The sequence below is a fragment of the Littorina saxatilis genome, linkage group LG8, assembly GCF_037325665.1.
Source record: "Littorina saxatilis isolate snail1 linkage group LG8, US_GU_Lsax_2.0, whole genome shotgun sequence".
Taxonomy (NCBI): Eukaryota; Metazoa; Mollusca; class Gastropoda; order Littorinimorpha; family Littorinidae; genus Littorina; species Littorina saxatilis.
In genome coordinates this window covers 9,592,774-9,617,654 of record NC_090252.1, presented here as the reverse complement: position 1 = coordinate 9,617,654, position 24,881 = coordinate 9,592,774, and the positions used below count along the sequence as shown (strand labels likewise).

Sequence of the window (24,881 nt, the reverse complement as noted above, 5' to 3'; positions counted from 1 at the left end):
CAAACACGACACAAATCGACGTCGTCGTGGTTTTCTGGCGTCACTCGTTCTAAACAGCTTTTTAGGAGAAGAAACAAAATAGTGTCTTTATTGTGAAAGTGTTTATATTCATTCCTGGTATGGATTTAAAGATAAAAGAATGTTTATTCATGTGTTGTCAATCGTATTTAAGAGGTTATTATATTTCTCGATTAACTTAGCTTTTTGAAAAAATAAGCCTTTGCTTGAGTGAGTGTCCTAGTTGCATATTTTCAATTGTTTCATGTGATGAATTTTGAATACAATTTTGTTTGAACCAACTTAGTCTAATGCACAAAAACATAAACATTGCCAAGAATAGAAATACGCCAAAATGCCACGACGACATCAACATGCTCTTTGTGATGTGAGAGCCCAATCCTCCACATGACATGTAGGTCTATGCACCATAGCTTCCATGATCAAGACATGAACACAAGATCAGCCCTTAAAGTCCAACAAATGGTGTACTCCCCTTTGGCTACTAAATCTGAAAATGTACTAGCCAGAGAGAAAACTTTACTAGCCAAACCAACAATTTGTTTCAGCAACTTTACTTGCATTTGGCGAATAGATGAACATTCATGCTCGCCAGTATGTTTCTACTCGCCATGGCGAGTAAAATGCTCGCCACTTTTACGCCTGCTAAGATATATAAATGTCCTCACCTTCATCCCGCCCAGCACCTCGTTCATGAGTTTGATCCTGGCGTCTTTCAGCTTCATCTGTTCCTGCTGGTACTTCCTCAGCTTGAGGGCCAGCACGGCGTTGAGCGGGATCAGCAGCACCATGATGGCCACCCCCGCCAGCACTGCGGCCCCCAGCTGACCCCACAGCAAGGTCAAGGCCAGGACGATGATGAGAGGGGAGGACCAGAGGGCGTAGAGGAAGCCGGTGACGTCCTGCAGTCGCTGGCAATCCACCGACATCAGGTTGACGATCTCTCCCGCTGTAGACTCCTTGCGAGCCTCGTTGCTCATTGTTAGTGACTATAGGGAGGAAATGATTAAAATAGTATATCAAGAAAAGAAAAACAAACACATGATCTCCTTAATCTACACTTGTACAGTTTCCTTCCCTCGAGCCGTCCAGCTCTTTTTACTTCGTTTTGGGGGGCGGTGGGGGAGGGGGGAGCACAAAAGATGCAGGTAGATGAGATTCTCTATCTGAACGTCATAATCATGTAAAAATGTTGATGGTAGAGCCATCCAGCTTTTTTTTTTCTTAGACACAACAGATGCAGGCACATTAGATTCTTATTAACGTCATAATCCCGTAAGAATGTGCATGGCAGAACACAAAGCCTGTACCCCTTTCCGAACCTTTATGCTGTCAACCAATACAGATAACTCCCCTCTACACTTCCTTCTCGGCCAACATTTCTGTAGACAGCAGCGATGCAAGCAGAATCGATCCTTATACCCAGGGTCATGCTGATGTGAAAATGTTCATGGTAGAACGCACAGCCTCAAACCTTTTCTTCACCAAAATCCCCTTGAAGTTAAACTGTACGTTCCACCCTCCGTCCCCCTTGTCCCCCTTACCTTTCTGTAGACGGCAGAGATGCAAGCAGACTTGATCCTCATTCCCAGGGTCATGCTGACATGAAAATGCTGGTGATAGAAGACAGAGCTGACCACTGCTACCACGAAGAAGGAAGAGGCGTAGACGTAACCTTTCCACTCTGACTCCTGATTCTTGTCGTTTGTGTAGGCGATCAACAAACTGAAACAAGAAGGGCAAAGCCCATACGACTCACATGCTTGACCTTGACCTTTACATGACCTTAACTAAACCTAGCAATGACATCATACCCTAAGAACTGCTTTACACATTTTTCCTACCAAAAGGTCATCCAAGGTCATGCAAGCAACACAAAGCTGTTAATTCAAGACATAGGAAGTACAATGGTGCTTATTGGCTCTTTCTACCATGAGATATGGTCACTTTTAGTGGTTCACTACCTTATTTTGGTCACATTTCATAAGGGTCAAAGTGACCTTGACCTTGATCATATGTGACCAAATGTGTCTCATGATGAAAGCATAACATGTGCCCCACATAATTTTTAAGTTTGAAACAGTTATCTTCCATAGTTCAGGGTCAAGGTCACTTCAAAATATGTATACAATCCAACTTTGAAGAGCTCCTGTGACCTTGACCTTGGTATCAAAAGATGGGGCTTACTTTGCCCTATATATCATATATAGGTGAGGTATTCAATCTCAAAAACTTCAGAGAAAATGTGAAAAATAGCTGTTTTTTAGACAACATTTATGGCCCCTGCGACCTTGACCTTGAAGCAAGGTCAAGATGCTATGTATGTTTTTTGGGGCCTTGTCATCATACACCATCTTGCCAAATTTGGTACTGATAGACTGAATAGTGTCCAAGAAATATCCAACGTTAAAGTTTTCCGGACGGACGTCCGGACGTCCGGACGGACGGGGGGGACGGACGGACGGACGGACGACTCGGATGAGTACATAGACTCACGTTTGCTTCGCATGTGAGTCAAAAAGGTGAAAGAATAATGAAATAACACTGACACGGATATTGTGTTTACAGAACGTACCGGTAGCACTTTTGAGATACCGTAGATGAAACAGGCAATTGGTCATTTATGCCGTTTAGTATTTCGTTTTATTGTGAGATGGTTTTTTTCCTGACAAATATGTTGAAATCACTGTGTTCTAGATGGTTAAAATATGCAATGTTGTTCCCTGACACATGAGACAATAGGTTAGTTTGACCTGGATTCAAAAAAAGTATATGGACCAAAATATCCTGGCCGCAAAAACAAATACTGTGCTAAAAGCCATCCAATGTGTCAAAACTATGGGCCACACTCGACCGGCCTGAGCTCAGATAAAACAAAATATGCGTAAATAACCAACGAGGCCTGGGAACAGCTCTGAATAATGGGAAATAATGTAAGGAAACAGGGTAGCTAAGGTGGATAGGTTACCGGCAGCACTTTTTCATAATCATTTTTTCTCCGGATAACCACACACACACACACACACACACACACACACACACACACACACACACACACACACACACACACACACACACACCACACACACACACACACACACACACACACACACACACACACACACACACACACACTTCTTAAACAAGTGACAACTTAACTCACTCCAACAGTTGAGGACTGACAAACTGCAGTAAATCGTAGATCAGCTTGAAGAAGAAGCAGACACTCAGATCCCACCAGTATGTCTTCAACAACACTTTGAAGAAGGATGCCTCCGCCAGACGACTTTTTTCCCCTTCTCCTTCCGCGGGACTTGATTTGATGCTGGCGCCGTTACGCAGCAGTGACGTAGTTTCCGTGGCGTCATCGTCTTGTGTGTAGCGATCATTCTGTGACGAATGTGTGTAGTGCACGCGGTGTCGTTCGCCTGTTCTGTCACGTTCTCTGCAGTGACAACAAAAACACGCATATTTGATATTAAAACGCGTTTGTCTTATTGATTTGAAAATTATTAATTGAAAAATAGTGTCCATCGCTTCATTATGATGTCGCTAAGAGTGCATTTATAGGTTTAACTTGTTGTGCTCCTTTGATGTATTTAAAATGATATGGCTTGTGAACAATGCATGGGAAATACAACAGCGTTTACACCAGCAAAAACAACCACCGCAACTACTGCAAAAACAACGCCAAACAAACAACACAAGAACAACACTAAGTATTACGGATGCTACTGAAACTAAAGTAATAGTTATTGTAATTAACTATTAATTGTAATGTCCAATAAAAAGCGCCATGAGATTGCCATTTGGCGGTGAACAGCGCTATAAAAGATTTGTTTTTATTATTATTATTATTATTATTGTTATTACTAACTTCCACGCAGAGTCTGTCCGACTGTCTGTTTATCTGTCATTCAACCTGCCTGCATGCCAGTCTGCCTGCCTACCTGCCTGCCTGATGGCTTGTCAGTGGTCTGTCTGTCTGTCTGTCTGTAATGGTGTCAGCGTGAACTAATGTAGATAAACTAGTGGTGTGCACCTGTTGATCCACTGGACTCTTCCGACCTCGTTGTCCCAGGCATTTAGAAATTCCGGTACAACACGTGATGACTTGTCTCTGGGGTGAAGGTCATAAATGTCATCCGAGGTCAACTCTTTACGGTAGGCCAATAGCACCAGCCTGAAATGTTTTGAGTTTGGTTAGTGATTGTTTTTTATCATCTACACTTAGCACACACACAAAATGATTGTGACAGTTGTTGTACCCCAAATTAAGCATCCATTCCCGTGTCATTTCCTTCAACCTGTGTATATCATTGTAGCCGCCGGCTATTTATAGCCCGGCTAGTTAGGTTTCGCTCTTGTGATTGTTTGATTGTCTAGTTGATTGTCCAGTGAAGCCTGGGGACTGTATCTCTGGTACTCTGGGGTCACTTGAGCTCAAATATGGCGAGTAGCTTGGAATTGTGGGGCCAAGGGTTTGTGCAAAAAATTACGTTTCTGACGAAAGATATTAGCTTTTCACGCTTTTGGCACCCGGCCAGGAAAACAAAATTCCCTGTAAAGCGGGTAATAAAGATTTTTACACCCCCGGTATAGGGGTGTGTATAGGATTCGGTCCATGTGTTTGTTTGTTTGTGTTCGCATATAGATCTCAAGAATGAACGGACCGATCGTCACCAAACTTGGTGAACAGGTTCTATACATTCCTGAGACGGTCCTTACAAAAATTGGGACCAGTCAAACACACGGTTAGGGAGTTATTGGTGTGTATAGGATTCGGTCGATGTGTTTGTTTGTTTGTTTGTGTTCGCATATAGATCTCAAGAATGAACGGACCGATCGTCACCAAACTTGGTGAACAGGTTCTATACATTCCTGAGACGGTCCTTACAAAAATTGGGACCAGTCAAACACACGGTTAGGGAGTTATTGGTGGATTAAAATTATACAAGGACTTATAGAGGGACATCTTAATGGTCAAAGGGAAATAACCATTCTCACTCAGTCACTGCCACCAACTGAGAAGGTTATTTCCCTTTGACGGGGGTGTTTTTCCTACCTCGGAGGAATTTCTTGTTTCACTTGGCTTCCTTCCACGAAATCTTCGTCTTATATACTGGAAATCAACTGACTAACTATTTGCTGTGAAGATTGGTATTTGTTTTAGTTGATTTCGAAAAAAGCCACTAGTGGTGTTTAAAAAAACATTCACGAAAATGTGACCCTCCACCACAAAATGAGTCGCATGTCACCTCGCGCGGTTCTGCGCTAGGCTTAAAATAAGTCCGGGGAGTGTCTGGTAACAGTGGGAGGGTCACCTTAGTCACAGGCTTATAACTCAAACAGTTTTCGCTCTTTTCTAAAACGGTTTTCACCCGGTAGCTCAGTTGGTAGAGCACTGGACTTGTGATCGAAAGGTCGCAGGTTCGAATTCGGGCCGGGACGGACACGGGTCAACTTTATGTGCAGACCCAGAGACGGAAGCCATGTCCCACCCCCGTGTCATCACAATGGCACGTAAAAGACCTTGGTCATTCTGCCATAAGTGCAGGTGGCTGAATACACCTAAACACGCAGACACCTGGGTAGCGCGACTCCGTTGCTGCTAGCTTTCCACTGGGAGGAAGCGACCCGAATTTCCCAGCGATGGGACAATAAAGTAATGAAATGAAATGAAATGAAATGAAATGAATAGAGCATAAAAAAACTCTTTGGGAAAATGTAAAAATATGAAAATCATGCAAAGGTGACATGCGACTCATTCCATGGTGGAGGGTCACAAATGTCCTCTCTGCACAGGAAACAGTTGATTTATCGTATGTGTCTCATTCTTTGCGTATGTAAAAGCTAGGGAAGATCTTAGATATACAGGGTGACCCCCAAAAAGAGTACCCAAACAAAACGTCATAAATTGAACACAAATAAAGCAATCTTCATAAAATTTATTTACACACACAAGTAGCCTCTGCATGATTTGCACAGAAAATTTTAGCATTCTAGCTTCTCTTTCAGGAAAGTTATGCTCATTCTACAGAACATGCTCCAAATAGCCTCCGCGCCGCTGCAGGCAACTTGAACTCGCCGCGCAAAGTTATCAATCACCCGCACACACTCCTGTTGCGAGATTCCGCGAATGGTTGTTGTGATGGCTCTCTTGAGTTCTGTGATTGTCTGTGGGTTGTTCCTGTAGACGTTGTCTTTCAGGAACCCCCAAAGATAGAAATCTGTGGGATTTAAATCCGGGGGAGGCCATTTGGAGCATGTTCTGTAGAATGAGCATAACTTTCCTGAAAGACAAGCTTGAACGCTAAAATTTTCTGTGCGAATCATGCAGAGGCTACTTGTGTGTGTAAATAAATTTTATGAAGATTGCTTTATTTTTGTTCAATTTATGACGTTTTGTTTTGGTACTCTTTTTTTGGGTCACGTAGATAGTGAACAGGACTGATTTCACGGGAAGGAGTGTGCCTTTAACCAATCACACAGCGGAACACATCTTACAGCGATGTCCCTTACTAGATGAGGAACGAAAAGAAGTGTGGCCGTCACCGACTCCCTTCAGTGCAGACCAAACTATACGGCAGTCGACAGGAGTTGGAGAAAACGACAACATTTATCACCAGTGCTGGACTGATCGTGTAACCTCTGCGAACGCCAAGAAGAAGAAGAAGAACCAACCCCTGCAACCATGTTTAATATACGTTTTTAGGAAATGATTGTCAAAGACATTTGTGACCCTCCACCACGGAATGACCAGTTGCATGTCACCTTTGCATGATTTTCATATTTTTACATTTCCCTAAAGAGTTTTTTATGCTCTGTCCAGTGGTGAAAACCGTTTTAGAAAAGAGCGAAAACTGTTTGAGTTATAAGCCTGTGACCAAGGTGACCCTCATACAAGACACCCCCCGGACTTATATTAAGCCTAGCGCAGTTCTAACCGCGCGAGGTGACATGCGACTCCTTTTGTGGTGGAGGGTCACAATTAATCATAAATAAATTATATAAACAGATTCTGCTTACTACATTGTAAGGAAACTAAAATAAGCTTTAAGTAAGAAAGCCTGATTCTCTATCTCTGTACTCACTTGTTTATCCACCAGAAGGTCAGCCGACTGGGGAAAGATGACGTTAGCTCTGGTGAAGGTTCCTGGAAGAAGCAAAGAATTAAATGTGGCTTTATTTTTAGCTTGTGTATCGAAACTAGGAATGGAAGTTATTTTGTCTGATTGTCCATTCATTCGTCTAATGATCTGTTTGTCTGTCTTTTTGCATGTGAATGCGTCCCTATCCTTGAGCAAACACGCACGCTCTCTCTCTCTCTCTCTCTCTCTCTCTCTCTCTCTCTCTCTCTCTCTCTCTCTCTCTCTCTCTCTCTCTCTCTCTCTCTCGCACGCACCCACGCATGTTCACGCCACGTCTCTGGCTGGCTGGCTGTACGCCTCTCTCTCTCTCTCTCTCTCTCTCTCTCTCTCTCTCTCTCTCTCTCTCTCTCTCTCTCTCTCTCTCTCTCTCTCTCTCTCTCTCTCTCGCACGCACACACGCACGCATGCACGCACCCACGCATGTTCACGCCACGTCTCTGGCTGGTCGGACGCCTGTCTGTCTGCCTGTCTGTCTGCCTGTCTGTCTCTCTCTCTCTCTCTCTCTCTCTCTCTCTCTCTCTCTCTCTCTCTCTCTCTCTCTCTCTCTCTCACCCACCTTTCCAATAAGCTGGTAGCCGTGGGTGTCCTGTCTGTCGGCAAAACTGTGCAGTAACAACTGCAGCAGGACTGTAGCGTAGTACACGTAGAACAGAGCGAATTGCACAAGGGACTTAGTGTACTCCTGTTTAAAAAAAATAATAATAATTGAATATGTAAGTAAACACGTTTAGTAAAGTATATTTGCTTTAGTGTTAACAAACAAACAAACCGACGAAAAATATTGTTAAAACAAAGTGTTTTCTGCTGGAGTGTGTGTTTTTCATGGATACAAGAACTATTGACAGGCTTGACAAGACAGGATCTCAATCAATCAATGAGTCTTATATCGCGCATATTCCGTGGGTACAGTTCTAGGCGCTCTGCAGTGATGCCGTGTGAGATGAAATTTTATACGGCCAGTAGATTGCAGCCATTTCGGCGCATATTTACCTTTCACGGCCTATTATTCCAAGTCACACGGGTATAGGTAGACAATTATTAACTGTGCCTAAGCAATTTTGCCAGGAAAGACCCTTTTGTCAATCGTGGGATCTTTAACGTGCACACCCAATGTAGTGTACACGGGGGGAGTTTCGGACACCGAAGAGAGTCTGCACACAAAGTTGACTCTGTGAAATAAATTTCCGCCGAACCTGGGATCGAACTCACGCTGATCTGCACATGATACATTTCATATCAAAGCTGAGCGATCGAGAAGAAGATGTCAAATCTCCAAGTTAAGATCGTACAAATGAGACACGCTGACTCCCAGTGAAATTGGATTGTAAAAGACAAAATCAGTCAAAAAATCATTGCAAACAAGCAAAATCAATCAGCCAGAGCAGAAACTGAGAATTCAGACACCAGGGGAAGCAATCAATTTGCTGCAAGCGAAAAGGCAATATACAGCGGTTGTTTCCCTTGTCAGAAATATTTTTGTTGAAAAAGTACGAGTGTGATACGTGTTATTTCAATCCAAGAGTTAAAAGCCCGCGGAGTCTGGTTGTATTCTACAGACCATGGCTGTAACTAGTATCTATGGTAACAGTCTTGTAAGCCATACGGACCTTCTGAATGATGATGGTGTAGAAGGGGACGATGCCAGCTATGGTGAGAGAGAACCAGAAGAGCCACAGCACGCCTGACGTCACCACACCTTTACGTCGCTCTCGCTGCACCAGTACACTCGACAGAAGCTGAAAATGCCGGCCGTTTGCAGATCAAAGTTGGCTCCATGTGCTTGTGAAGTTGCACACTGACACACGCATTCACGCATGCACACAAGTACAGCATCTCAATTTCTCAAATAGGTACATAAACACGCAGACATACTCGCATGCACGCTCGAGCGCGCACACACACACACACACACACACACACACACACACACACACACTCACACACGCACACACACACACACACACACACAAACGCACACACACACATACACACACACACACAAACACACACACGCACGCACGCACGCACACACACACTCACACACATACACACACACACACACACACACACAAACACTCTTGCACCCAAATGGATACAAAAGTTGCCAAACCTTGTAGTTCCACAGTAGATATAGTCTGACCGATCTTATATAGTCTGACCGATCATATAGTCTGACGGATCGGACATACAACTTGTAGCACACAACTGGGGAGTAATGTTTGAAGAAAAGGTTTACTCACGAAAGTGACCATTTTTACAGCCGACGACACGTAAATGACGTTGGCAACAGGACTGTCGTCATTTCTGTCGTCGGACACTTCACTGATCAGCTGTGTTGCAGAGATAAGGATGAGTAGTAAACTGAGAAACTGAAAGATAGTCATCATCATCATCATCAACACAACCATCATCATCATCATCAACACAACCATCATCATCATCATCATCGTCATCATCATCATCATCATCATCATCACCATCAACACAACCACCATCATCATCATCATCGTCACCACTACAAGACCTGAAGGTGTTAGTCCATGCAACGCAGCACGACCATGACCAACGTAATTAAGGTCAAGCTCAAGAAAAATAGACAAAAAAGGACACTGGATAAATGCCTTTCTTGTGAACTGAGGCATTCTAATGAACGTACCATTGACATCATCATTATAATCGTTCCCCTCCTTATCTCATCGTCGTTCTTCTGATAATCATCATGAAAGTCGTCGTCGACGAGTCCTATGTATTCTGTTCTTATTGTAAGCAGCAGTAATACCAATGACTGTAATCAACATAACAACAGTCGATGTTCCGAAACAACTCTGTCGGGTTTGTATAGGCTGTGAAAGAGTTATCACGCTTGCTTTTATTGAGGCAAACTTCCACGTGACAGTATTGGCCAGTCACTAACGAGGGGTGTGTCTCAAGTACGTGGACCAGGAGCACGCTCAATAAAAGCAAGAGTAGGCCTACTCACTTTTCAAACCCAATACAAACCTGACGGGAGTTATTTCCGAATATCTTCTGTTCCCGAGTGTGTCTATCCCTCACCGTTTTGAGCGTGTTGAGGATCCTGACAGGTAGAGCGTGCCTGCTGGACAGGTGTTGCAGGTAGTACAGGTAGACAGGTAGGGTCAGCCACAACCACCCACACGGCACCCACACCAACACAGAGTTGCGGAAACATGACGTGAACTGCGGCCATTCGCTGTTTACTAGTAGACTCAGATTCTACAAAACATAATTGAATACAGTTCACATTAAACAGTGTAAAGTTACATTCAGAATGTATTGCTTTTAAAGCTGAAGGATATTAATAATAAGAAATTAATATTTGGCTATGCACACTGTCGTGAACTGCGGCCATTCGCTGTCCACTAGTAGACTGAGGTTCTACAAACATATTACACAACACGTTTAACTGTGCAATATTACATTCTGGATTTATTGCTTTTAAAGCTGTGGATTGTTGATTATAACAACAAATTATATGTGGTTATGCACATGGTGTGAACTGCGGACACTCCATGTACCGGCACGGTTGGCCAAGTGGTAAGGCGTCCGCCCCGTGATCGGGAGGTCGTGGGTTCGAACCCCCGGCCGGGTCATACCTAAGACTTTAAAATTGGCAATCTAGTGGCTGCTCCGCCTGGCGTCTGGCATTATGGGGTTAGTGCTAGGACTGGTTGGTCCGGTGTCAGAATAATGTGACTGGGTGAGACATGAAGCCTGTGCTGTGACTTCTGTCTTGTGTGTGGCGCACGTTATATGTCAAAGCAGCACCGCCCTGATATGGCTCTTCGTGGTCGGCTGGGTGTTAAGCAATCAAACACACAAACAAACACTCCATGTCCACCAGCAAACTCAGATTCTGTCAACATATTGAATACACAACACGTTTTACTGTGCAATATTACATTCTGGATTTATTACTTTTTAACGCTAACTAATATAAATAAATACATATTTGGCTATGCACATTTCGTGAAACTGCGACCACGCGCTGTCCACTAGTAGTCTCAGGTTCTGTCGACATATTAAATACAGTACATATTTAATAACACAAAGTTGCGTAGAGGGTTTATTGTATTTAAAGCTGAAGAATACCGATAAAAGCAAGGAACTAGGTGTGGACACTAAACAAGAGGGGAAACAATGCAGCCCCGATCCATCTATGACTAGCGTGGATAGCGTCCCCTGATGTGCGCGTGTTTGCCTCACCTCCTCATCAAGTCTCCTAACATTATAACACGCGCATATATACAAAGCCTGGGGAGTAAGTTTATTCAGGGACATTACTGCACGGCAGAACTCTGTTATCTCCTTGGAGAGCTTGGATGCTCTGGGTAGATTTGTTTGTTTTGTATTTGATTTTGTTGGCAATAGGCGGTAGATAAAGACAAAGGTAGACGTGCTGTGCATTTGTGTTAGTGTTAGTGTTAGGCTATGTGTGTTCGTGTTAGTGTGTGTGTATGTGTGTGTGTGTGTGTGTGTGTGTGTATGTTAGCGTGTGTGTGTGCGTGTGTTTGAGTATGCATGTCTGTCTGTCTGACACAAGTGTATGACCCCAACGTGAGCCCCAGGACAACAAACACAGACGAGGACACTACAATCTGACCCAGTTTATTCAAAGGCACTTCTCCAAGGTTGTACCTCATTAATTAACCTATTTTAGTTTTTGTATACAGCTTTTCATTATCGTGCCGGTTAAATGATAGCGAATTGCACAAGAGTGGAGGTCGATACAATCACAGGTGGGTGTGGGTGTGTGAGTGTGTGTCTGTGTGTCTGTGTGTGAGTGCGTGTGTGTGTGAGTGCGTGTGTGTGTATGTGTGTGTGTCTCTGTCTGTGTGTGAGTGCGTGTGTGTGTGTGTGTGTGCCTGTGTGTGTGTGTCAGTGTGTGTGTGTACACTATGTGTCAGTGTGTGTATGGTGCGGTGTTTGTGTGTGTACGTGTATCTGTGTGTGTGTGTGTGTGTGTGTGTTAACGTGTGCGTGTGTGGCTGCCTGTGTCAGTGTGTGTGTCCAAACGACTGTGAGGTTGACCCAGTGCAAGAAAGTCACACATTGGAAACGCAGTTTACTCCAGTTGGGTGCAAAAGAGTCACACGCAGGTATTTCAGTGATAACGTTTGCTGTACTAAATAGGGCCTGGCGCCCCAAAGACGTGGACATACGGTGAGTGGGGTAGGGATTAGTTATGGGAGGCGCATGACGGTAATCTCCACAAAATGTTCGTGTGGCGTAACAGTAACGCACTGTCAGGACATCAACTCGCTGGGGATGGGGTGAGAATTGAATGGGGGACTAGGTTGTGGTCATTTTATGGACAGGACATCAGGCACACGATGGGTCTAGTACACACACACACACACACACACACACACAACACACACACAACTCACACACACACACACGCATACACACACATAGACACATAATACACACACACACACACACAATCATACACACACACATATGTACACACACACTGACACATAGTATACTCACACTCACATACACACACACACTCACACACACACACACCCACACACACACTCACTCACTCACACTCACTCACTCACTCACAAAGCAATGTTCTTTCAGTTTCGTGTCGATCCATACAATTCTGGGAAATGTCAAGTCATCTGAGTAAATAAAGTGACCCCGAGCAGCTAGACATGTATGTCTCTGCCCCGAGTTAGTTTCAAAAACGCCAGGCGGAGCAGCCACTCCAGGTGCCTATAGAAAATAGAAAGAGAAGCACGGGTCCATGACCCTTAACATTCCACGCTTCTGTCATCAAGCTGAATGAGTCCTAAAGTTACAACGAACGAGCTTATCCTTTCAGTACATGTGTATATTACGACACTCGCACACTCTGCTGATTTGCTGATTTTGTGTGTGTTTTACAGTCACTCAGCACGTAGACTGAAACAGTCTGTCTCTGCTTATCACACAACTCATTTGGGGGAAAGGCTTGTTTGTGTGTGTGTGTGTGTGTGTTTTACTGTTTTATTTTTTTATTTTGTGTTTGTTGTGTGTGTGTTTGTGGCTGTGTGTGAGTGTGTGTGTGTGTGTGTGTGTGCCGCGTTTGTGTGTGTGTGTATGTATGTGTGCATGTGTGTGTCAGAGTTTGTGTGTGTGTGTGTGTGTGTATGTATGTCTGTGTCCGCGCGCGTGTCAGTGTGTGTGTGTGTCAGTGTCTGTGTCTGCCGGTGTGTGTGTGTGTGTGTGTGTGTTAGTGTTTGTGGCTGTGTGTGTGTTAGTGTTAGTGTTTGTGGCTGTGTGTGTGTGTGTATGTATGTCTGTCTGAGTGTACATACGTGTGTGTGTGTGTGTCTGTGCCAGTGTGCGCGCGCGTGGCAGTGTGTGTGTCTGTGTCAGTGTCTGTGTCTTTATGCCTGTGTGTTGTATCTCCTGAAAACGGTGTGCCATGCTTTCAACCATACTGACAGAACGAAACTTCAAATGCAACAAGTAATAATGCGTACTCACAAATACAGAACTGTTTCCGCAAAACTCGAAGAAAGAATCATCCATGGCTGTCGCTCAGTTTTTGAAAAAGCGAGGTGCTGTGTTCCTTGAATTTGACACTGACAATGTTTTCCCGATTGAACAGGCGACAAATTCCTCAGTCACTTAGCTAGTCAAAAGGTCTGTATGCCGTGTTTATCACATAACTCATTTCGGGTCAAGAGGAAAAAGCTCGTTTGATTCTCCCTCTCTTCTTGAGCACAATTCATACAACTAAGGTCGCAAGTTATGTCGACACAGAAAGCGAATTAGCCTTGCTCAGTATGTTTACCACACGACGGAGAGAACGTGATTTTTTCTCTTTGTTCTTCTCATGCTTTACCCTTTCTTATTCTTTCATCCTGAGCAAAGCAGCTATGAAACCTGTACTCACACCACATTTCACTCACACAGCCATAGCCATAGAGTCCTTGTGTTAACGATCTATACACACTGCCTACCGAAGGGTCAACTTGATATCCTTTCATTCAGTTCAAGCGAACCACGCTTTTATCCCAGAGGAGAGCAGTGAGACTAATAAGCCTCGACAGGTTCGCTGGCAGGAAAAAGTTGCCGAGTCATCTGATACTGATTTAGTATGACTGGGCATGCTTGTCCAGTGCCCGTTATTTTGTTTGTATGGCTCGGTGAACGTATTGGTCGAGTAAGGGTTTACTGGACTGAGTGTGTTTACTGCAGTCCACTCGGCGCTTATATACGAGAATGCGTCAGAACCGGTTTGGTTATTACGAACCAATTTGAATCTGTAGAGTTTACATGAAGGTATTGCTAAAGGTTTGGTTTTACTTCTCTTATACATTGTGTATGTATGTCTATCTGCCTGTCTGTCCGACTGTTTGTCTGTATGTATGTCTGCCCGTCTGCCTGTCTGTCTGTCAGTCTGTCTGTCTATCGTCGATATCTCTCTTTCCCTCTCCATCTCTCTCTCTCTCTCACACACACACACACACACACACTCACACACACACGCACACAAAGTTGTCACCGTATAATTATATTACCCCCTTTCCAGGGGCCTATGGCCTATAAGGAAATAAATCATCTCTCTCTCTTTCTCTCTCTCTCTTTCTCTCTCTCTCTCTCTCTCTCTCTCTCTCTCTCTATCTATCTCTCTCTAACACACACACACGCACACAAATTCATGCACACATACGCGCGCAGACACACACACACACACACACACACACACACACACACACCGGCACACACGCGCGCACACAAATGCATGCACACACACACACACACACACACACACACACACACACACACACACACATACATACACACACACATTTAAACACCCAACCGGACTATGTGTGTATAGTGCAATCCACTCTGTTGTTATGTAAGTGAGTGAGTAAGAACCGGTTAGGTTCTAGCCTCATTGATTATGGGTACTATTATATAGCTTTTTATAAGTCTGTAAAGCTTACATAACGGTATTGCCAAGCCCGGGGATTGGTTCAACTTCTCACCTGAGTCTGTCTGTCTCCCTGTCTGCCTTCCTGTCCGATCTCAACGTAGCACGATTTGACCAAGTTTTCAACCACACGGTCCCTGATCAAGCATTAGAATGTTGGTATGACACCCTACTACCTATAATAAACAAGCACGCACCTATAAAGAAAATGAGAGTAAAACATCCTAAACTTCCACCCTGGATGTCCAATAAAATAACTGAAGCCATGGATCAGCGTGACCTGTTAAAAAAAACTAAACAGTTCCAAGATTATAAAACAGCTAGAAATAGGTTAAAAAACATGGTTCGTGACTCAAAGAAAGCTTACTTTAATAAACTCGTTGAGAATAACCGGGATATCTCGCAGATCTGGCGTGCACTAAATTCACTCATCAGAGGTTCCACCTCTAACTCCACCCAGATCCCCCGTCACTTGACGCCAGACATCTTTAACTCTCACTTTTCGTCTGTAGCTACCTCTCTTAGCAACCCTGACAATGCCTCTCCCAACAACTCTGACAATCTATCCCTCTACTGCAAACAAAAGACGGCGAATAAAGCACCCTTTCAAATCCCACCCATTGCAGTGCACGAATTAGGACGACTGATTTCACAACTTCAGAACAAAAAATCTTCAGGACCTGATGAAATCAGCAACCACTTATTAAAACTCTCCCTTCCTTACACAGTTGACTCTCTCACATATATCTTTAATCTCTGCATACAGCGCAACACCTTTCCGCAAGCACTAAAGAAAGCTAAAGTTATTCCTCTCCCCAAATCCAAAAACACTTCTGATATTAGCAACTACCGCCCTATTTCCTTACTCTCAGTACTATCAAAGCTTCTTGAAAGACATATTCACATTAATCTCACAAAATACATGGACCGTTTGGCCCTTTTCCACCCCTTGCAGTCTGGTTTCCGCAGTAACCACTCATGTTCTACTGCGCTCTCGCTTTTGACAGACAAATGTCTGTCAGCCATAAATTCCTCCCAGCTCTCTGGGGTCGTATACTTAGATTTTTCTAAGGCCTTTGACCTCGTTGATCATAAAATTCTCCTCAACAAATTATCACTATATCTCAATGGATCTGACTCTCTGTCTTTCTTTCAGTCTTTCCTTGAAAACCGATCGCAACAAGTCTATGTACATGGTGCGTACTCAAGAGAGGAGTCCGTGTTATATGGAGTACCCCAGGGCTCTGTCTTAGGTCCTATTCTTTTCTGTATTTACGTTAATGACCTTCCACTTCACTTCTCTGACAACTCAGTAGAATGCCACATGCTCGCTGATGACACAACACTACGGACACAAAATAGACGTCTTGAAAATATTCAACAATCTCTTCAGCACACCCTTAGAGACATCTCACAATGGTGCTCTGAAAACAACATGGTCCTAAACCCTCTGAAATCTAAATCAATGGTAATTACAACGCGCCAGAAGCATCAGTTGTCCCCCCTCTCACTAGATCTCACCATCAACGGAAACTCAATAGAAAAGGTTAGCGAACACAAACTGCTAGGCGTGATTATCGATGATAAGCTTAGGTGGCATTCCCACATTGAACATCTGTGTAAACGCGTTTCAAGAAATTTATTCCTACTTTCAAAACTTCAGTCAGTCATAACTTTAGACGCCCGAAAAATGTTCTACAACGCCCACATCAAACCTCACATTGATTATGCCTCTGTCATCTGGGATGGCTGTAGTGATGCATTATTCAAAACTATAAATTCTCGTCATCGTAGGTCAGCTAAACTCATTCTGCCTGACCCATCACTAACTACTGACGCAAAACTGACAGCCCTCAATATACCTCAACTTAAACAACAGCTTTTATTTAATAAATCAGTTTTCATGCACAAGATCCTACATGACCAAGCACCCGAATATCTAACTCACTTGTTTCAATCAACACCTTCTCGGTATTCCACTTTCAAGCATAATCTGGCCTGCCCGAAGCCACGCATTGACATATTTAAAACTAGTCTTTCATACTCGGGAGCTTATGTCTGGAACTCCCTACCTACATGCTTAAAATCGACCAGTAACCTTAAAACATTCAAAACACATCTGCAAAAATACATTCAAACATCACTTTAATGTAATGTGCCTGGTTGCTCAAACGTATGTGTGCCTTTTATCCTTCTGAAAATGTGCATGTATGTGTCTTGCGTCAACTTGGTGTGATAAGAATACATTCTCGTGTATTACTCCTTCTAGTATCTAAGATAGTATTACTGCATTTTATATTGGCATGGTGATTCCTTCATAATCTAAGATGGTATATATTAGGTCATGAACGGGTTTTTTATTTTTTTATTTTTTATTTTTTTTATTTATTTATTTTTTTTTTTTTAACTTTGCTACCTGATCCTTTATTTGGTTAGTGTGTCGTGTTATGTTGGCTTGCCTTATAAGTTAGTTGATCTTCTGTGTGTGTGTGCGTGTGCGTGTGCGTGTATATATATGTGTGTGTGTGTGTTCTGATAATGTATGGTTGTATATCTGTATATCACATGTCGATAAAAAATGATCTTATTCTTATATTACTATTATTGCGTGTGTCTGCGTTTCATCATAAAAGTTTGTTCCTATGTATTCCCATTTCGATTATAACCATTTTGCTTAGATCAGGACTAGCTGTAAGAAAGGTCCTACGGACCTAATGCTATCTTTCCTGTAATAAAGTTCAATGTTTCAATGTTTCAATGTTTCAATGTTTCTCTCTCTCTCTCTCTCTCTCCCTCTCTCCCTCTCTCTCTCTCTCTCTCTCTCTGTCTCTCTCTCTCTCTCTCTCTCTCTCTCTCTCTCTCTCTCTCTCTCTCTCTGTTATCATCGGAAATATGGTTTACCATAATACCATCGGAATTATGGTTTATTTGTGACAAAATCACGAAGATTTGGCTCTGTAATACATTGTTTTGTCGAGCTAATGTTTTGTTGCAAAGTATGCTTACTTTGCGCTTATCTTTATTGCTTTACACCCGGTTTTGAACACTACCTTATGATCTACAATGCATCTATATAATGCACTGCATGTACATAAACTTATATGTTCTACCATTAATGATGTTTTTATGTGACCATTTTTATATTTAGTCAAGTTTTGACTAAATATTTTAACATCGAGGGGGAATCGAAACGAGGGTCGTGGTGTATGTGCGTGTGTCTGTCTGTCTGTCTGTCTGTGTGTGTGTGTGTGTAGAGCGATTCAGACTAAACTACTGGACCGATCTTTATGAAATTTGACATGAGAGTTCCTGGGTATGAAATCCCCGAACGTTTTTTTCATTTTTTTGATAAATGTCTTTGATGACGTCATATCCGGCTTTTCGTGAAAGTTGAGGCGGCACTGTCACGCCCTCATTTTTCAACCAAATTGGTTGAAAGTTTGGTCAAGTAATCTTCGACGAAGCCCGGGGTTCGGTATTGCATTTCAGCTTGGTGGCTTAAAAATTAATTAATGACTTTGGTCATTAAAAATCTGAAAATTGTAAAAAAATAAAAAAAATTTATAAAACGATCCAAATTTACGTTTAACTTATTCTCCATCATTTGCTGATTCCAAAAACATATAAATATGTTATATTTGGATTAAAAACAAGCTCTGAAAATTAAATATATAAAAATTATTATCAAATTATTTTTTTTCGAAATCAATTTAAAAACACTTTCATCTTATTCCTTGTCGGTTCCTGATTCCAAAAATATATAGATATGATATGTTTGGATTAAAAACACGCTCAGAAAGTTAAAACGAAGAGAGGTACAGAAAAGCGTGCTATCCTTCTCAGCGCAACGAATACCCCGCTCTTCTTGTCAATTCCACGTGCACTGCCTTTGCCACGGGCGTTGGAGTGACGATGCTACGAGTATACGGTCTTGCTGCGTTCAGTTTCATTCTGTGAGTTCGACAGCTACTTGACTAAATATTGTATTTTCGCCTTACGCGACTTGTTTTTTCTCCCCCAAGTCATAGTTGTAGTAAAATAGTTTAGTCCTGTTTTAGGCCGAGGACCAGATGCAAAAAAGCATATCTATGCTTATTCTTGTCCGACCCTCTAAAAATAAAGATTTGTCATTGTCATTGTCATTGTCTCTCTCTCTCTCTCTCTCTCTCTCTCTCTCTCTCTCTCTCTCTCTCTCTCTCTCTCTCTCTCTCTCTCTCTCTCTCTCTCTCTCCCACCCACACACACACACACACGCACACACGCACACAAAGTTGTCACTGTATATATTACCCCCTTTCCAGGGGCCTATGGCCTATAAGGAAATAAATAATCTCTCTCTCCCTCTCTCCCCCTCTCTTTCTCTCTCTCTCCCTCTCTCTCTCCCCCTCTCTTTCTCTCTCTCTCTCTCTCTCTCTCTCTCTTACACACACACGCGCACACAAATGCATGCACATACGCGCGCAGACACACACACACGCACACACACACACACACACACACACACACACACACACACACACACACACACACACACACACACACACTCACACACTCACACCACCACCACCACCACCCTCGTCTAGATTCCCCGTCTATAATAAACATTTAGTCAAAGCTTGACTAAATGTAACAAATCGCGTAAGGCGAAAATACAATATTTAGTCAAGTAGCTGTCGAACTCACAGAATGAAACTGAACGCAATGCAACGCAGCAAGACCGTATACTCGTAGTCCACCGCTCACGGCATAGGCAGTGAAATTGACAAGAAGAGCGGGGTAGTAGTTGCGCTAAGAAGGATAGCACGCTTTTCTGTACCTCTCTTTGTTTTAACTTTCTGAGCGTGTTTTTAATCCAAACATATCATATCTATATGTTTTTGGAATCAGGAACCAACAAGGAATAAGATGAAAGTGTTTTTAAATTGATTTGGACAATTTAATTTTGATAATAATTTTTATATATTTAATTTTCAGAGCTTGTTTTTAATCCAAATATAACATATTTATATGTTTTTGGAATCAGAAAATGATGGAGAATAAGATGAACGTAAATTTGGATCGTTTTATAAATTTTTATTTTTTTTTACAATTTTCAGATTTTTAATGACCAAAGTCATTAATTAATTTTTAAGCCACCAAGCTGAAATGCAATACCGAAGTCCGGGCTTCGTCGAAGATTGCTTGACCAAAATTCCAATCAATTTGGTTGAAAAATGAGGGCGTGACAGTGCCGCCTCAACTTTCACGAAAAGCCGGATATGACGTCATCAAAGACATTTATCAAAAAAATGAAAAAAACGTTCGGGGATTTCATACCCAGGAACTCTCATGTCAAATTTCATAAAGATCGGTCCAGTAGTTTAGTCTGAATCGCTCTACACACACACACACACACACGCACAGACAGACACACATACACCACGACCCTCGTCTCGATTCCCCCCTCGATGTTAAAATATTTAGTCAAAGCTTGACTAAATGTAAAAATGAAACAAAAAGAGGGGACACAACGCAGCACCGATCCATCTATGACTAGCGTGGATAGCGTCCCCTGATGTGCGCGTGTTTGTCTCACCTCCTCACCAACTCACACACACACACACACACACACACACCACGGTCCGATTGTCTCTGACACTCTCTCCGCAAAATTAATTCTTTGAAAATCGCTCGCTCTTTACGTAGGGCACCTAGGATGTTCCCGTTTGGTGAGCGTTCAAATGGAAGGGTGTTTGTACTGTATGTAAAAGCCTGACAGTATCCGTCAGTGATGGTTTACGGGAGGCTTACTGCGCCTTTAACCTCATTGCCGGTAGTACAAAATGTAATACAGAGTCGTGTCTGGGCGTACGCATGGGCGCGTGCATACATCCGTTTGTATTATTATTCCCATTCGTCTTCAGTTACTCACCCCAACACACAGTTTGAAGAAGAGTCTTCAACTCTGAATGGCACAAAACATTCAATTTCAAACTCTTAAGATCGGTCGAGGTTGAATGAAGCACCCAATGTACATTAAGTTTCATATCCTTTTAAGTCCTCAGAAAGCTTGATACCTTTTGTATGCTCGCGGCTGACATTATGTAAATACACTTTTCATTTCCAACAATCTGTAGCAAAACCTATGCTGAATTTGAACTACATATTTATTTGCTCGGTTTCTCGTATTATGTGATTGTGGTCTGAGTACATGCACACACTAGTTGTCGTGAGCAGTGGGCGAAGCGACCCTTCTTGTCAAGGATGAGCGCAAAGAATTTGTTCTCACTCGGAGAAGTTTGAAGTGTTTACGTAACCCTGGGGAAAAAGCTACTGAATATTTACGTGACAAAGAATTGAAAATAAAATATCTCCATAAAAGAGTAAGATTTTTGTAAAAGTAAATGAGTGACAGGCGTGTTTCTGTCAAAGTGCAACTTCCCTGAAGCTGTTTCTATAAAAGGGGGTCGCAATCCAGACTCAAATTAGCCTACGTTCTGTTCAAAATGTTCTCTTTTTGTCGGATGTTTGTCGTGCTATGTGTCCTGTGCTTTCTGGCTGCGAGCACCAAAGGTATCAATGGTTTGATTGTTTGTTCGTTCATGGGCTGAAACTCCCACGGCTTTTACGTGTATGACCGTTTTTACCCCGCCATTTAGGCAGCCATACGCCGCTTTCGGAGGAAGCATGCTGGGTATTTTCGTGTTTCTATAACCCACCGAACTCTGACATGGATTACAGGATCTTTTTCGTGCGCACTTGGTCTTGTGCTTGCGTGTACACACGGGGGTGTTCGGACACCGAGGAGAGTCTGCACACAAAGTTGACTCTGAGAAATAAATCTTTCGCCGAACGTGGGGACGAATTCACGCTGACAGCGGCCAACTGGATACAAATCCAGCGCGCTACCGACTGAGCTACATCTCCGCCCGCTCAATGGTTTGATCATGAGATTGTTACGTTGTTTATACGAGATTGTGAGGAAAACCAGGCAGAACAGAAAATGAATAAAGAATTAAATAACAACCGTGAATGGGGATACGGACCCTCATGTCCGGTTAGATGTTCTTGCGGAGGTGTCTTCGATGTGTCGATTGTTGAGTTGTGTCGACGGTTGTTTTACGTGGTTTTGTATAATTACCAGTATACCTACACAGTCCCAAAGACTTGTAGAAATGCTTTGATTGCTTGCTTTACAACCAATATGAACAGTTCATGACACGAGGAAGTATATTTTTGTAATCGTTCTTACACGTACTTGTACATGAATACATAGCTCGCCCTTCTGCAGTAAAAACGTCACAATTTCTCGGCTTCTAGTTGACAGCAACCTGACCGGATGAAGAACTTGAAGACATTCTGCAACCAATGATAGACTGAAAAACAATCCTCAGAATCAAAGAAGATAATTGTGACCCTCCACCACGACAAGAGCTGCATGTCACCTCGCGCGGTTCTGCGCTAGGCTTAAAATAAGTCCGGAGAGTGTCTTGTAACAGTGTGAGGGTCACCTTAGTCACAGGCTTATAACTCAAACAGTTTTCGCTCATTTCCAAAACGGTTTTCACCACTGGATAGAGCATAAAAAAACTATTTAGAAACATGTAAAAACATGAAAATCTTGCAAAGGTGACATGCGACTCAATCCGTGGTGGAGGGTCACAATTAGATAAAACAAAAACGTGAATAGGGCGCATGACTAGAAAAAGTGAAACGTTAACTGGAACCTCCATTATTAAAGTTGACGATCGAAACACAGAACAGACAAATAATAATGTGGTGTTATATGATTATTTACTTGACTCAATTTCGGAGGTAGTCTGTGCTGTAAGTGCCCTATACGATATGTTTGCGCTAACAGTCTATGTTTAATTGTCAAGCCTTTCGAGAACAATTGAGACTAACCGAAACATAAATGAAGCCGATCAGAAGTTATTGCAGATTCTATATTAAAAAGCATGTCATTAGGAATATGATTTACCTTGTTTTTGGCTCACGAAGTGTAGCCTATGCGATGCTAACTTTTGTCTGTCTGTGCGTGCGTGCGTATGTATGTATGTATGTATGTATGTATGTATGTCTGTGGTAGAAACTTTAACATTTGAAGACGTCATATTACATTGACGTCACATTATGACGTACGAGGGTTAGACGTCACGCGATGGAATTACTGAAAGTCTCGGTGATTGTTATTTTGAGCGGGCCGAGACTATTTGGCAGTCGTGTCCTGTAAGTAGGCTACCTGCAGACAGACAGATCTAGATCTAGTGTCTCGCTTTCTTGCACAGTTTCACTTATGCTCTTTCTGTGTGTGTGTGTGTGTGTGTGTGTGTGTGTGTGTGTGTGTGTGTGTGTGTGTGTGTGTGTGTGTGTGTGCGTGTGTGTGTGCGTGTGTGTGTGTGTGTGTGTGTGTGTGTGTGTGTGTGTGTACTGTGTGTGTGTGTGTGACGGAGTGATTGAGTTTGTGTTACTGTTTGTCGATTTCTTACGTGAGCCTTGAAGGCTTCGCCTCTTGTATTGCTTGTATTTTGTGTGTGTGTGTGGTTTTTTTTGTTGCTTTTTTGCGTGCATTAGAATTTATTTGAAAAATAATAATGTGTTGCTCAGCTCAGGACTGCACGTGCACAGAATGCAAGTTGTGTGTCAAGCCCAACCGTCAGGTGTGGTCCATTGACGAGAGAGGTTGTCCCGTATGCAGCTGTGGTGAGTTAGCATGTGGTTGTGAGATTGATAGGTACAGAGTTTCCACTCTAAAGGCTTGCAAACCTACTCAATATTTACTTATTTGTTGGTGCTCCTAAAGTTGAATATAGAAAATGATAGAGAGACATAAAAGAAAAAAGCGCGCGAGAGAGAGAGCGAGAGATATATAGAGAGAGAGAGAGAGAGAGAGAGAGAGAGAGAGAGAGAGAGAGAGAGAGAGAGAGAGAGAGAGAGAAGTCTGAAGTCTGAATGTTTTAATGAGTAGGCCTTGGGCCCTTTTCATCGAGAGAGAGAGAGAGAGAGAGAGAGAGAGAGAGAGAGAGAGAGTTTATTTGTATGTGTGTGTGTTAGTATGGTTTTATGTCAAACCACATTTCTTAATAATTGAAGTTAAACTGTTACTACTTCAAGATCTTATTGTGACGACTTCTTTACGGATTGAATCCGAGAAGAACACAATTCTCTTCTGTTAAACTTTAAAGTCCTTCTGGATTTCAAACTTCAATCCTGTTTAATTCTGCTTGTACAGAGCGAAATGTGTGCCCGGTGATAAAATGCCCGTCGAGCTGTCGTTACGGAGTCCAGAACTTCGCAGACCTTCAAAGTGGTTGCGGAAAGTGCAGATGCAGTAGGTTCCAATTCCTACTCTTGCCTCGCATAATTTAACATAACCATACACTGTTTTGGTACTGCACACACCCCCCCCCCCCCCTCCCCATCAGTTATACCTTTTTTTCTTCATTATCAATAATGATCATTTGTCATGAATAATGTATCGTTAGTAACAATGTTATCACCGCCCTGATATGGCCCTTCGTGGTCGGCTGGGCGTTAAGCAAACAAACAAACAAACAATGTTGTCAATGTTCAGGACGTAAGCCTTCCTGCCCACTTCTGAGGTGCCCAAAGTGTCCAAACGGACTGCAGTACTTCACTGGCAGCAATGGCTGCAGACAGTGCAGATGTAGTAAGTCTTTCTCTCTTTTCTGACTCGTCTAAGCATTCCTCATCATTACAATCTCCTTTTTAAACTAGGATTTTATTTCTTCAGTAAATCAATTGACGGTTCC

At 42.7% G+C, this 24,881-nt stretch overlaps 2 protein-coding genes across 11 annotated transcripts in view; one reads left to right on the top strand and one right to left on the bottom strand.

The window, feature by feature from the left end:
* The window catches only part of LOC138972737 (multidrug resistance-associated protein 1-like), a 58,325-nt gene extending 44,202 nt beyond the window's left edge, over window positions 1-14,123 (bottom strand). The window contains exons 1-10 of one of the 2 annotated variants that reach the window (XM_070345406.1): window positions 13,671-14,123; window positions 10,224-10,403; window positions 9,410-9,538; window positions 8,777-8,905; window positions 7,726-7,851; window positions 7,113-7,174; window positions 4,061-4,201; window positions 3,182-3,451; window positions 1,563-1,743; window positions 687-1,007 (exon numbers count right to left, since the gene is read on the bottom strand). In XM_070345406.1, coding sequence (XP_070201507.1) covers window positions 687-1,007; window positions 1,563-1,743; window positions 3,182-3,451; window positions 4,061-4,201; window positions 7,113-7,174; window positions 7,726-7,851; window positions 8,777-8,905; window positions 9,410-9,538; window positions 10,224-10,403; window positions 13,671-13,715 — 1,584 coding nt within the window. In that variant the 5' untranslated portion in view covers window positions 13,716-14,123. Of the gene's footprint in view, window positions 1-686; window positions 1,008-1,562; window positions 1,744-3,181; window positions 3,452-4,060; window positions 4,202-7,112; window positions 7,175-7,725; window positions 7,852-8,776; window positions 8,906-9,409; window positions 9,539-10,223; window positions 10,404-13,670 lie in introns of those variants that run through there. The other variant, XM_070345404.1, reaches the window with a different exon arrangement.
* Window positions 14,124-21,524: 7,401 nt separating this feature from the next.
* The window catches only part of LOC138972736 (antistasin-like), a 13,519-nt gene continuing 10,162 nt past the window's right edge, over window positions 21,525-24,881 (top strand). For 3 of the 9 annotated variants that reach the window (XM_070345401.1, XM_070345396.1, XM_070345394.1), the window contains exons 1-4: window positions 21,526-21,681; window positions 23,716-23,811; window positions 24,341-24,439; window positions 24,683-24,778. In XM_070345401.1, the coding sequence (XP_070201502.1) occupies window positions 21,615-21,681; window positions 23,716-23,811; window positions 24,341-24,439; window positions 24,683-24,778 (358 nt within the window). In that variant the 5' untranslated portion in view covers window positions 21,526-21,614. Of the gene's footprint in view, window positions 21,682-22,027; window positions 22,048-23,715; window positions 23,812-24,340; window positions 24,440-24,682; window positions 24,779-24,881 lie in introns of those variants that run through there. The other 6 variants (XM_070345399.1, XM_070345398.1, XM_070345397.1 and 3 more) reach the window with 5 other exon arrangements.